The sequence below is a fragment of the Oppia nitens genome, unplaced genomic scaffold (genome assembly GCF_028296485.1).
Source record: "Oppia nitens isolate AA-2021 unplaced genomic scaffold, nextdenovo-longstitch-racon4-pilon3 scaffold5_pilon_pilon_pilon, whole genome shotgun sequence".
In the NCBI taxonomy this organism is placed as follows: domain Eukaryota; kingdom Metazoa; phylum Arthropoda; class Arachnida; order Sarcoptiformes; family Oppiidae; genus Oppia; species Oppia nitens.
In genome coordinates this window covers 7,692,902-7,707,635 of record NW_026533243.1, presented here as the reverse complement: position 1 = coordinate 7,707,635, position 14,734 = coordinate 7,692,902, and the positions used below count along the sequence as shown (strand labels likewise).

The following is a 14,734-nucleotide window of genomic DNA, read 5'->3' as shown; positions in this document are numbered from 1 at the left end:
GTGGTATTATCACAAACATTGTATGGCATTATCACACAGTGTTCAACATTTATAATTATGTGATTAATTTAATTAAAAATGTGGAATGAGATCAATAATTCTGAAGAAGACATTCATGAGATTATTGAATTGAGTCAACCATATAATCAAATTGAAATTCATTAATATACTTATACACAATAAATTCAGTGATAATGCCTCAGTTGAGTGATAATGCCTGATATTATTTTTAAAATGTAATAATAATAAAAATGAAAACAAAAAACATTATATAAAATTATTTATTTTAAAGGAATGTCATCAAAATTATATTTAAATTGTTTTTCATATAAACGTTTTGTTTTGACAAATTTAGGATTATTATGTGTTGTCGGCTACGGCGAGTAGTATCCACAGACGGATAGAGACATACAGATTATGTTGTCGGCGACGGCGAATAGTTGCCACATATATACAGATAGACATACAGATAGATATACAGATTATGTTGTTGTCGGCGACGGCAAATAGTGGCCACAGACATACAGATAGACATACAGATTATGTTGTCGGCAACGGCGAGTTGTGGCCATAGATATACAGATAGACATACAATAGATATAAAGATTATGATGTTGTCGGCGACGGCAAGTAGTGGCCATAGATAGACAAACAATAAAAACGTGGCTTTTCTGTAGTTATAGAAACATTAAATACATTTTGTAGACATTTACTATACAAACGTGTTTTTAATAAAACATGATGTAATATAGGTTAGGGTTCGATATGTGGTACCACAAGGAAGTCTTCCCAGGGAAGAAGGAATATAAGGAACTTTTGGAAAATAAGACGAGGGAAGGAATCTAATCTAACCCTATATATATTAAATAAAAATAATAATTAGTTTTGTTGACATATTCAGGATAAGCCAAACATTTATTTGGTTACTCTATTATAACATTTACTTCAATATTGTATAATATAATTCATAAATAATGTGTAATACTTTAGTACAGAGTTTGTATTAAATACAGTATTACTAAACCTATAGTCTATAGACATAGTGAACGTCATTGATATGTAATATTAGTGGCAATCGTTGTCTTTAATATAATACAGTATTTGTTGTGTTTGTTATTATTTATTATATTTTCTGATAAATTGTTTACAAAATATATCATAAACTCTACGATCGGATCCATTGWTTGATTAGTCCATCACTTGACGGGACAAACCCATTGATTTGTATCCGTCGATAATCATGCCGTCGATTGGCCAGTGGTTAGGCTTAGAAAAGTTACAGCGATTGATCCAAATTGTCCGACAGAATGGCGGTATCTTTGGATCTGTTTATAAACTCTACAGGTATATCACCATTAGTTGATCCATACGTTGTTGTTATGATGATTGTATATATTCATGAGTTAAACATAAAGATGTATTAAATTAAAATGAAATTTTCAATTGAATTAATTGATAGGATGGACGACCTGAAGATGGGAACATTGGTCGGAACCGATAAGTTCGGCAACAAATACTACGAGAATAACGAGTACTTTCACGGACGCAATCGTTGGGTTTATTACTCGGATGACTCGCACTTGGACTACGACGCCAGTCAGATACCCGCCGAATGGCACCAATGGTTACACTATACGACTGATATACCGCCCAGTGTTCAGCCGCCCGTACGGCACAAATGGATGATCGATCACACGCCTAACTATTCGGGTACTGCTCTACAGTATGTGCCATACAGTACCACAAGAGATAAGATCCAGAAGTGGAGACCGGGTTTGAGGCAAATTGAAGACAAGAAATAGTTATATGTTTTATTTTATTTGTTATATTAGTTTTAAAATAAATAATAAAATTAATTAATTTTTGTTTTCTGTGCTTTTTATGTGTAGTTTGATTAGACATATGATTGTAATTATAAATATATAAATATTTACTGAAAAATATATGATATAATAAATTAGTTGATTAAATAACTACAGTGTAATTACATTTTGTGTTTTTGGTTTGTTTGTTTAGTAAATAACTGATTGATTATCATTTAATTAGTTATTTTTAGATTTTTAAATTTATTTACAGTAAATGAAATGAAAACAATGTTCGTGCGATCATACTATCAGTTTTAATAAGTAAATGAAATTTTGAAAATTTATTATTTTATTAAATTCAACGAAAAATACATTATAACTATAGTTAACAATTTTGTGTGGATAATTAACAAGAAAAAAATATTTAATTATTATTTAATAATTTATAATTTTCACAATAATAGTATTATACTGTACAGTAAATTATTATATGAATACAAACATTACAGTATACAGTATATATATTAACAAACAAATTATTATTACAAAGTATTAAATTATTACTTTTTTAAAAAAATAATAATGATTATTTTATTATTATTGTTAATCCAAATCATTACCAATGCAAACATAAAATACAGTACCAGTAATATCTATTATATGATTATTATTTCCGGGTCATTCGCATTGTCAACCGGTCAACCCCTTTGAGGAGTATTGTATAAATAGTTAGCTCTCAGATCCGGTAGTGTCAATCTGGTCAATCTAGGAGACAGTTTGCTCACTCCTAATATAAAAAGTAAATAATTTTTATTTAATCATGAGTTTGTCAGTATAAAAAAGYGCACAAAAAAAACATTTTGATTGATAGCATACRCACACACACTAAAACAAAAAATATTTCCAAATATAGCCAAAAATATATTTGAGTTTATATTTATATATTTGAAAGAGGAATCCCAATGAAATAAAATTGCAATTAAAAATCAAATGCTAAGGAAAATCAAAATGTAAACAAAATAACTGTTGAAAATTATTAGTTAAGAAAATAAAAGCTAAATAAATATTTACTGTAAAAATTATACTGTAGTTTCATATAACACCGTAAAAGTTTTCTTTAATATTTTGTTTAATAAACTTGTAAATTATATAAATATATTTATATATTGTATATTTTAAAAATTTCATTGAAACTGATTACCTAAAAAAATAAAACTTTACTGAAAACACTAGAGTAATGTCAAAATATTGATATTTAAAAAATAGTTTTGTTTTTAAATAAATTTAATTTAATACTTTTACATCTCATATCATATCTTCCTGTATTATTCATACTTAACATTAAAAAAAACTATTTTTCATTTGCGCCTATTTTGCAAATATTTGATACTCAACAAAAATTGTTATGATTTTTTTTTAATTTTAAAAACAATTTTATTGGTTGATCACTTAACAAATTTTCACTGTTAATATTATATCAGGTTTTATATGTACTGTAGTTGTCAATTATAAATTTTATACAGTGCTTATATTGTACGTATAAATTTATATTATAATATACAGGTACTTTTATATACAGTATATTTTTAACAATTTTTTTCAATATACAGCGTATTAAAATTTAATATAATTGATTATAAAGTTTAATACATAAAAATTATAAAATTTATATATAATAAATATGCGTTTATATAAAGTACATTCAGACGATATGATTCAGTTTATGATTACAAACCATAAGAAGTTGAAGAGTCTAACAGTTGTTTGCTTAATATTATGACTTTTGACTCGACTTCACCATTAATTGTCAAAACTTTTTATTACAACGATTTGAGATAAAGATTGATATGTAAAGACAGAGAAAGAAAAAGAGAAAGAGAAAGAGAAAGAAAGAAAGAAAGAAAGAAGAGAGAGAGAGAGAGAGAGAGAGAGAGAGAGAGAGAGAGAGAGAGAGAGAGAGAGAGAGAGGGAAAGCAAGAGAGGAGAAGATAATCAACAGGTCTTCAATACTCTTGAACTTTGTTTTTGTTCACATCTTTCTCATGACAGGAGAGGAGAGGAGTTCTGGCTTTTCAGTGATTTGCTGTTTGAAATCGCTGTTAAAGACGACGAAACAAAAATTCATAGCAAATAATAGATAAACAGTTAATTTAGTGTTTTTTTAAAAAAAAAGTTTTTTTCATATATACTTTTTAGTATTCAATATTTTTTTATATATAAAACAACATTTCATTGACTTGTGTTATCATCACACGAGTTGTTTGTGTGAATTTTTTCGCAATTAAATAACATTTTATTTATTTGACGATACAATGAATTTAGTATGGATTTTGGTCTTAACTTTATTGTTATTTTCCATGAAATGTCGTTCAATTGATGTCAAAGACATCAGCGATGATCCGATTCTGGACCTAACAAGTGGTGAGCAGAAAATTCCTGATACAAGAATCTGCAGAAACTTTTTTCACATAACACTAATTAGATATTTGTTGTAGATTTGGGAACATCTGAGACAACCAATACGGACAGTATCAAAGTGGCTGCAGAGGTATGCTCTCAAAAGTGCGAGAAAGAGATACAGGAGCTCAGGAAAAATATGACTGACCTGTATATGGCGTTTCTAGTACTTCACGCCGAGTTTGCCCACATTAACCAACACATGATGTTTCATCAGAAGGCACTCAAACACATTGCACTTATGAACCATAAGTCTACCACCGATTCTCATCATAAAAATGATGAATCTGTCAGTGAATCAGACATTGAAAGCAATAGTCGTAACGACAGTTCAACTGTAAAGTCTTTAATAAAAAATTTAAATGACTCAGACAGACATCTCAACCATCACAACAGTAGCGGACATCATGGACATCATCAGCATAACCATCATATTCACAATCATCCACATAGGAAACACAATTTAAACAGAAACCCTAGTGATGACAATAAAAAAGATAATAAAAACTCTTCAATGGAGTTATCTAAAGAACAGCTACTGACTAGTACTGAAGTGAACCGAATTAATGGTTCCGACGTTAAGATTAATCAAAGTATAGCTGATTCATACGATTTGCATACATCTGCTACCAAACAGTCTGTGGAAACCATACAGTCATTGGACAAAGATTTCAAGCAATGGTTCGACAATATGCTGCACGACATCCATCACAGCCATAACATGAACTATACGGTGGTTAACGAGACGACACAGAAATTCAAAATTAACAAACGTATTGATCCAGCGCTCTATAACCAGAGGAAGATCGATGATATGGAAAACTCGTTGAACTCCGAAAATCTGATATTTGCCACCTGTTATATGAGAGCTAACCGACACATAGCTCTTCTCAGTCAACAGGATATTGTCGGCACAATCAATCTGTGGCAACTCCGGCACAATAGAGGACCACTGCATATGCACATCAAATTGAAGGGCTTTAAAGTATYATCACATCACGATCATCATAGCTCAAGACGACGTCGACGAGATAGTAATCTAATGCCTGTCGAAGTGGAACCGGAGGACAGTAATGGACATCCTATTGGCTACTCGCACAGCCATGGATTTCATGTTCACGAATCGGGAAATTTGTCGCGTGATTGTCAATCAGTAGGTGATCATTACAATCCGTTTAACTTAACACACGGCGGACCGTACGATGTGGTCAGACATGTCGGCGATTTGGGCAATATTAGATGTGACCGAAATGGTCAGATCGATCAGGAAATGTCATACATTGGCGTTTCACTGTCGGGCGAACACAGTATTATAGGSAAGTCATTGGTGGTTAGTATAAATTTTTTATATATGATATAAATATCAAAAATTGAGTTACAAATAAATAACTATCTGATCCAATCTCAAGATTCACAATAATGCCGACGATTACGGTCGAAACTCCAACAGTCCGTTGAGTTCGACGAGTGGTAGTTCTGGCGTCAGAATCGCCTGTTGTCTTATCGAAGAAGTTGCGCAATTGCCTCCTGATTCAGATTCGCAAAGTAGTATTGGATCAGTTGCTGCACCGGCACTGACTGTTACAACCAGAAGAAGGCGACGAAGTAATTCACCTGAAAGTACACCAATCAATCGTAATCGCAATCGTTTTGAAGATACAGATTTGAGTGAAATCTTGAAAAAGATTACCAATTATGAGAATGAACTCAAAGATCGAGATATCAATTGATAATTCAATTGCAATAACCAAACCATCTCTAAAATATATCTCCTAAAAAATATCCCATCACTTAATAATTCATTCATTGGTTTTAATAAGTCATATAAATTATATCGATATACAGTATATAATAAAACCACTAATAAATTAATATTCAATAATAATTTACATTTTAAAAACCATTTTATTTTATTTGTCTGCTTTGAACTAAAAAGTTTAATTTAATTTATGTAATATTTTCTTTAATAATAAAAACATTTTTTTTAAAAAGATTAATATCGATAATAATTTTTTTCGTTTTACAACAAAAATATATGTATAAATATAAAGCAAAAAATAAAAATAGGATCTCGTATTTCTCCAGTAAATATTTTTTTAATAAAATCATATAATTATTATTTTTTAAATAAATGGACAAATAATACAATTAAATTCATCTATTATTTTGTAATTATCATGAAGTGTGTTATACAGTAGTGTGTGATACAAATGTTAAGAAAAACAATATATATATATAGAGAGAGAGAAACTTCGAGTCCAACAAACAATTATATTGTTGTTAAAAAATAAAATAAAAATCTATAGTTTAATGACATAATTTAATATTAATTTTTTTAATGTCTAAACTTAAATTAACAGTCACTTCAAAATTACATAATAATAACTAAAAGAGCGATTATGATAGAAAATAAGCAAGAAATAAGTTTCCATATAATTCATGTGTCAATTATCCGAAATTATTTTTTTAAAAGACATTACATTTCATTGGTATTAAAAAAATGATTTTACGGATAAAAATGTTTGATTATATTTATGATAATTATAACAAAACATTTCAAATAATATATATATATATATATTAAAATGAAAAAAAAACAAATGTATTAATGAATTATTCGTCAAATTATAACATTTGTGTTCAAGTGATGAGAGAGAGTATGTGATTGTGTATACATCTCTTTTTGCTCGTCCCGTTAGAACCGGGATCTGATGTAGACGGCCGCCACATCGTGTTCACTATAGCCAAGATGTTTGGCGTGTTTAAACACTTCATTGGTGGAAGCGGTGATCGGGATCGGGTGCTCATAGACTTCGGCCAACTGTAGTGCCAGTCGTAGGTCTTTTTGCATGTGAGTCAACGGCATTTCGGTGGCAAACCCGCCGTCAATCATAGACTTGCCCTTTGAGATTAAAGTGGCGCAGTTTAATGGAGAAATGGATAGGATTTCGAGTAAATCTTTTTGTGATAGATTGGTTCGGTCGGCCAGTGCCATACTCTCAGCGAGTGAACCAATCAGATTGCCGATCAGCATCGATACAATCAAATTCATTTTGGAGGCGTCGCCCACTTGACTGCCTAAATAGAAGGCGTGTTTACTAATCGCTTGGAAAGAGGAATTGCATTCGTCAAACAAAGACTTGTCTCCCGAAGCAATAACCGTCAGATTTCCCTCTTCGGCCTGCAATTTACCGCTACCGATAAGTGGCGCCTCAAGAAATCGACCGCCTCTGGCCAAAATAGCTTCGGATATATCATTACTAGTGTCGGCGTCTATTGTGGTCATCTCGACGTAACCTTTYGGTGAACGAATTTCGGCCAAAATACCGCAATTGCCGAATACAATCTCTTTGACGGCATGTGGATCAGCTAAACAAGAAAATACGATATCGGATGCGGCGACCACATCAGCAGGTGTCGTGGCCTTAACAGCGCCAGCTTTCAAAAAATCTTTGCATTTGCTGGGCGTTCGGTTCCAAATCGTCACCTGATGTCCGGAGTTTAATAAATTCTTGAGAAGTCGCTGACCCATCAGTCCTAAGCCGATAAAACCAAACTTCAGACTCGATGCCTGTATAGTCTTAGACTTGGCCGACACGTTCTTCATGTCTACTTCTGTTTGATCATTGATTGTAGTGCTATTCGAGTCAAGCAAATACTGCGACTGTCTATTCAGTATATTACGGGCCGCTGTTTTTGCCGGTGACTTAGCCGGCAATGAGTTAGTGTTCTCTTCGATTGACGAACTCTTTGCGCGTTTGGCCGGTGGCGGCGGGACGTCCTCGTCGTTGGCCGGCGTTGACGATACCTTTTTACCCGCTTTAGACTTTCCAAACGGCGTTCGGCTGTAATCGCGCTGTTGTGTAGTAGTGGGAGTAGTAGTCGCGTTGGTTGTCGTCTTTTTCTCTTCGCCATCACTCTTGTTACCCGTGAAAATGGTGGCAATTTCCTCATCTATCGAAGGAAGATTTGAACCTTTAATTTAATAAAAGACATCTACATTATAGACTAGTTTACTATTATAGTGTTAACAGTTAATGTGCGACAAATCACTAAATATATTATCAAAGAAGTGATAATTAAATCCAAAAAAAGCAAATCAAAGACCAAAAACAGCGAAACAAAAGACAATTTAAACTCAAAGCACGCTTTTGTTTATTTTTCGGGACACAAAATAAAGCGATTCATTCAATCAATCAAACGGTGCGATCTGTAAATCATTTTTTCACACAACTGTCTCGCAAACCTTTGGTCTCCTCAGAGGACTTCTTTAGTCCGGTCTCTGGTTTGTCAGCACTCTTATCGGTAGCGGAAGAAGAAGAAGTGACACCAGTGTTGGCAACACTGGCCGTCTGAGACAAACGAGTACCTGAGTTGACGATTCCGGCCAGCGCTGGATCTCCTGTTTTCATGAATTCCTCGATCTTTTCGATGGCCTCTTTAAATGCGTGACTCTTATTTAGTTTGCAATTCTGTTCTTTGTATTCGGTATACGGTTTGATGGCGTCCTCTTGAATCCAACCGAAGTTATTGCTGCCGAAGAAATACACACATTGTATGGATTTTTGGCGCAAATTTCCCGGAGGTTTTGGTGACCGCAAGTTAGTCTGCGAGCCGTCCACTATCCTTCCCGGCCACGGACTGAAGCCTTTCATCTTAGCCCAGACCAGGTCTCCGATGGCGAACTTGGGTCCAGAACTCGATGTCATCGTCGAAGTCGCGCTCTTCACGTCTTTTTGTACAAACAATGAGTTGTTTTTGTATCGATATATCGCCTGTCGATGACAGGTGTGGCCACACGTGCGGTAAAGACAACAACGACAATGTGGTCACTGTCTCACTGGACTCAACACTTATGTTGACGACGGCTATTGACCTGATATGTTGTCTCTGTTTTTTTTGGCGGAACAATGGATGCAATGGATGGCAATGACAACCAAAATGGTGAACAACACAGAAAGTGCCGCCACTTGTCTTACATACCGGTGCTCTGATATATAGTTCCCCCCAAAAAACAATTACGTTCACCAATCAAAACAACAGTTGCCAATCGTTTCGGTAATAATAACAACATTTTTCTAATATTTACTATTAATTTCCAATCAATTGAATTAGTTTTTGTGATTTTCATTAAAATTAATTAAAATTATTATCAAATAAATACTAAAATCATTGAAAATAACTTTTATATTACACAACGTTATTGACGTCCATATATTAAGTGTTTATTAATGTTTGTTTTAGTCAAATGATACGGTTTTATCAGTACTAAGTTATGCCCTTTTAGCAAATACTATAACATATAAACTAACTGTTAGATAGACTTAACTCACTGTCGACTGTTTGGTCTTCTTTGTTATCAATACGTGTCACGTCATCGCCTAATAATAATAATAATAATAATATCGATATCTCTTAGACTTATTACATGTTTTTTTTAAAAAAAAAATAGCGATTGAGTCCTGAATTTGTATTTAATGTCAATTTGTATTGAAATTAACGGATAATTAGCGGACAAATAGTGCATTAGTTGTTGACAATACAGTATTCATATGTTATATACAGTATTATACTATCAATAGTGGAGACCATTCATACAATTCAAACGCATATTATATTAACCCATAGTTTTGTGGGCGGAGTCTAACCATTGGAAAAAACACTTGAAATTATAATTTACTTACAATTGAATCGATAGCCAACACTCCCACCGATTGACTAAACATATTGTGTATTAATATACAGTAAAAGTTGTGAGAAATTTATTTTTTTTTTAAATTAAAAATATGTAAAATTGTGTTTATTTTTAAAATTTAAATAATATATGAAAAATGTGGTTGATACAATTTATTAGGATTAATATGATGTTTATAATATAATATAAAAGTTATTTTAATTATAATTTGTCTAATAATATATTATTGTCACACATGTGGTAAACAATAGTAGGATTTGGCTGTAGTTTGCAATTTGTTTGTAAACTTTTTTGTTGATTAGTTTTGTCACTCAAAAAAAAATCACTGTTTGTATAGTTATTTGACAATTGTTTGCATTAACCGATAATTTGATTGCAATTTGACAGACAATTGAGTGGTAATTGTGATTTGATTTAACCATTTAATGATGATTTTGAAGACCTATTAGTTTTTGAAAATGACTTCAAATAGTGAGACAAATAATCGTAAGACAATCACTTGTGTGCCGATTGTCAGTTGGCTTCAGAAGATAGCCCTCTATGAGACCAAAGCCGTGAGTGAAGATATTAATGTATTGCCATCTAATCTGATCTCTTCTAAAGTGTATTTTTGTTTCTTCTGTAGAGACTCTTCATAATCGGCTCCAACAACACACAGACCAGGTTTCGTGTGCTGAAGATTGACCGCACGGTTAGCAAAGAACTCGATGTCATCGACGATAAACTGGAATACACTCAACAAGAGATACGACAATTGCTGGCAATGATCGATGTCGGGAACCGGTCGTCAAAGACCAGCCACCAGTCGAGTCTTAACCGAACCATTTCGGCCTTCGGTATCGTCGGCTTTGTTCGCTTTCTTGAAGGATATTATTTAATATTAATTACGAAACGCCGACGAGTGGCTCAGTTGGGCCATCACTCGATCTACAAGATAGAGGACACACAGATGGTGTACATACCATCTGAAGTGGACAAATCCAATCACGAAGAGACAAAATATTATAAATTGTTTCAAAATGTTGACCTGTCGTCCAATTTTTACTTTAGCTATTCCTATGACTTGAGCCATACATTACAGTATAATATGAGTGAAACACTTCTACGCAAATATCGTATCACAGATACCAGTGATCAGAAACAGGATAAGACTATTTGGGAATTGGGTTTGGGTTCCGGTGAGGACAGCAATCATTTAACTCATAAATTTGAAGTCCATACGGGAGGCGTCCGCACGAAACCCAACTGGAAGTTCGTATGGAATGAGTATTTATTACAGAATCTTGATTTACATCCCGATTGGATTCTTTACATTTGCCACGGATTTGTGGCCCAAAACAATATCAGTGTTTTCGGTCGACCAATTCATTTGACACTTATTGCCAAAAGATCGAAGAAGTTTGCCGGAACTCGCTTTTTAAAACGCGGCGCCAATTGCGAGGGCGATGTGGCCAACGAAGTGGTTACCGAACAGATAGTACACGACGCGAGTATTTCTTCATTTACAGACGGTTTCTATACGTCATTTGTGCAAATGCGTGGATCAATTCCGTCATATTGGTCACAGGATATATCCAAAATGGTACCGAAACCGACCATTCAATTAGATATTATTGATCCGTTTTATGCAGTGGCCGGCCGTCACTTTAATCAATTGTTTTATAATTACGGTTCTCCTATAATATGTTTGAATTTAGTTAAACGTAAGGAACAAAAGCCACACGAAAGCGTCTTAAGCAATGAATTTATAAATACAGTCAACTATTTGAACCAATTTTTGCCACCAAAACATCAAATCGATTACATAGGCTTTGATATGGCCCGCGTTAATAAACTGAAAGACGCCAATGTAATGACCAGATTGGCTGAAATAGCATACTATACGCTCAAACAAACCGGTATTTTCCAAAGCAAACTAACTGTACTAAACCAAGAGGTGAACAAATCTCTCATTCAGAAAGACAAACGAACTCTCGGTGGATATCGACTCAATTCGGGCCGTATATTGCAGACCGGTATTGTTCGGGTTAATTGTGTCGACTGTCTCGACCGCACTAATACAGCTCAGTTTGCATTGGGAAAGGTAGCTCTAGCTTTTCAGCTCTACTCTCTTGGAATTTTACCGAAACCCGAACTGGAATTTGAATCGGACACCGTTCGCATGTTGGAAGAGCTCTATGAAGATCACGGCGATACTCTGGCCCTACAGTACGGCGGCTCTCAATTAGTGCACCGCATTAAGACTTACCGAAAGATAGCACCGCTTTCATCGCACTCGAGAGATATAATGCAAACACTTTCCCGTTATTATAGTAATGCCTTTTCTGACGCCGAAAAGCAAAATGTTATGAATTTGTTTCTCGGAGTATTTCAACCCATTAAAGGACAGTCAATTTGGGACTTATATACCGATTTTTATTTGCATAACTCATTGGCTTCCGGTAGACAGTTGGCCGGTAGTCATAGCAAACACTACACGAAATGGTGGAGCGATGAAGTTGTACGAGCATTGCCCAGGTCTGCACTGGAGTTTAAAAAGGGAACTCCAGATTCGCTTATTTGTTTAACAAGAGATATCGGTGTCGATGAAAGGACAGACGGTTATTACGAACAATACCGACCATACGAGTTGACTGTATTTACCGATTCGTTGTCGTTTAACATACCTAACAGTTGCAAAGATTTTATGCCAAACTTTACCGCTGATTACAGCCCTTTTAGTGTAAGACAGAGACCGGGTAAACGTCGAGAATCACTAATGGGTTCAAGTGGTTCAAAATTACCGCCACCGCCTAATCCATCAGTATCTGGTCGGGCGTCCACTTCATCGGCATCTAGCAGTGCCAGTGAATTGGAAAGTGATTCCGACGATGACGACGATAATGGATACGATTTCGCCAATTTTCGGACCGATAATTCCGAGGCTGAAGAGTCACTGCCTAGTCATCCATCGCCGAATCATATCATAAAAATGAATTCCGACCACATTTATGGTTCGTTAGTCAAGAGACCCCTTCAGAAAGACATTGATCTCTATAAGAATTATCTAAGTATTGGCACAAATGCCGGTGAGATCAGAGAGTCATCGACGACATTGTCGACTAAGACTACAAAACAAGTGAACAATTTAGACGAATACACTGATACAGCGTTTTCGGTTAAACCTCCCATTGTGTCCAATAATAGTCTCAATCAATATAAACGGTATATTGAATTAGGCAAAACTGGAACCACAAAAATATCGGACAAAACAATGGAAATATACAAGAATTATATCAAATATATGGATAAAAATAATGTTAATGTTTAAAGTTTGGTAGTACTGTATTATACATGTATTTTAGTACCCAGACTGTGATATTATTGAACTTTTTGTATATTATATATATTTTTTTAAAAATATAGTTAAAGAAAATTTAGTCTAAAAAATAAATTACGGATTTTTAATTTTATTAACCCAAATGATGTGTAAATTTTAGAAAAATGTTTTATAGTACGGAAACCAATAATTTTGAATTATTGTAAAAATAAATTATAAATAAAATATGATATAATTTTTTATAATAAAAAGTTATGATTCAGTTTTTAATGCTAAACATAATTTAAGTAGTTCACATAAATTTTTTTTTTGGACAAAAACACAATAATAATGATAATTGTTTTGTTTTTATAATGATTGTGTCCACACTATTGTGTTCAGTGATTGTTAGGCACACATATTCAGACACACAATTAATTTCCTTAATTAATTAATTACAACTTTTTTTTTTAAAAAATCAGTTAATTATCGGTAATGAGCTTTTGTGTGATATCGTGATATTTGTGATTTAACTTAAAATAGTTATATAATAATAATTAATAAAAAAACAGCAATAATAATAATAATTATAATAATAATAATAACTATACAAACAAATTATAAATAATTGTTTTTAGTTAAGCTTTTAAATATCCTCTTTTCCTTCGCCGACGCTTCTGGCGATCCAACGCTGGTATATATCGGGATGTTCTGTATAAACGAATTGGTTGTCTAACTCTGGTAGCTCTGCCCATCTGTTCGTCGTTATCGTCCTCTTCGTCATCGACTCTGAAATCATTCACTCCATCATCAGATCCCGTATCGGACTCATCCTTATTATCAGCCAAATCGGTCACATCTGACTCAGTGGGAGCTATAGTAGTAGTTAAGTCATCGGCCTCTGCGGCCTCTTTGAGTGCACCACTTCTTTTCAATGGTACTTCGGTTTCGGATTTGGAGATTCTTTTCGATTCCCAGTTGTGGTCATAGATGTTCTCATTTAGCGCATAATGTGTGGTACTATCGCCGCACTGGGAGTTGGATTGTCATAAAAATATTTAAATAAATAAATAGACAAATTTATGGTCAAATAATATATATATATAACTGTATATTAGTCTTAATTACACTGAAATGGTCTATAAATATTAACAAAAATGACATACCTGTACATTATGCCACCAATCGCATACAAACACCTGTTGGTTAAACATAGTGCCATTTGGACAGAGAAACGAGTTTTTGCGACCACCGGTTTGACAAATGTGAAATACCTGTCCATTTAATTATATGTCAAATAAAAAAAATCAATCTTAATTATCAACAAAAAACAACGATTTAATTGCAGATTAATAAATGTTGTATTTTTACTTGTAATGAGTAATCTTAACAATTAAAATGCTGTTCTTAATGTTTGCTAAATATATTGTGTGATTAAAAGTGATTTAATTTATTTTATTATTTTTATTTAGTTCAACT

The 14,734-nt window shown here is 33.4% G+C and overlaps 4 protein-coding genes across 7 annotated transcripts; 3 read left to right on the top strand and 1 right to left on the bottom strand.

Moving 5' to 3' along the window:
- Positions 1-1,073: 1,073 nt before the first annotated feature.
- On the top strand, positions 1,074-1,962 carry LOC128960996 (probable NADH dehydrogenase [ubiquinone] 1 alpha subcomplex subunit 12). The gene is made up of 2 exons (XM_054307187.1): positions 1,074-1,344; positions 1,460-1,962. Exons 1-2 carry the CDS (start codon positions 1,241-1,243, stop codon positions 1,800-1,802), a joined length of 447 nt encoding a protein of 148 aa, XP_054163162.1. The 5' UTR covers positions 1,074-1,240; the 3' UTR covers positions 1,803-1,962.
- A 2,061-nt stretch (positions 1,963-4,023) lies between these two features.
- LOC128961979 (protein dopey homolog PFC0245c-like) lies at positions 4,024-6,050 on the top strand. Its single transcript, XM_054308322.1, has 3 exons — positions 4,024-4,226; positions 4,301-5,592; positions 5,672-6,050. Exons 1-3 carry the CDS (start codon positions 4,118-4,120, stop codon positions 5,990-5,992), a joined length of 1,722 nt encoding a protein of 573 aa, XP_054164297.1. The 5' UTR covers positions 4,024-4,117; the 3' UTR covers positions 5,993-6,050.
- Positions 6,051-6,854: 804 nt separating this feature from the next.
- Positions 6,855-9,289, bottom strand: LOC128961009 (cytokine-like nuclear factor N-PAC). Of its 4 annotated transcripts, none has more exons than XM_054307206.1 (2): positions 8,509-8,624; positions 6,855-8,237 (listed from the first exon to the last, which is right to left on the bottom strand). In XM_054307206.1, the coding sequence occupies exon 2, from the start codon at positions 7,867-7,869 to the stop codon at positions 6,958-6,960; it is 912 nt and encodes a 303-aa protein (XP_054163181.1). In that variant the 5' UTR covers positions 7,870-8,237; positions 8,509-8,624; the 3' UTR covers positions 6,855-6,957. The 4 variants fall into 4 exon arrangements, with proteins under 4 accessions (XP_054163181.1, XP_054163182.1, XP_054163179.1 ...); XM_054307207.1 differs by having other exon boundaries at positions 6,855-8,216; XM_054307204.1 differs by lacking the exon at positions 8,509-8,624 and adding an exon at positions 8,632-9,289 and having other exon boundaries at positions 6,857-8,237.
- A 923-nt stretch (positions 9,290-10,212) lies between these two features.
- LOC128961721 (polyphosphoinositide phosphatase-like) lies at positions 10,213-13,267 on the top strand. The gene is made up of 2 exons (XM_054307981.1): positions 10,213-10,511; positions 10,583-13,267. The coding sequence occupies exons 1-2, from the start codon at positions 10,416-10,418 to the stop codon at positions 13,265-13,267; spliced, it is 2,781 nt and encodes a 926-aa protein (XP_054163956.1). The 5' UTR covers positions 10,213-10,415.
- Positions 13,268-14,734: the final 1,467 nt, after the last annotated feature.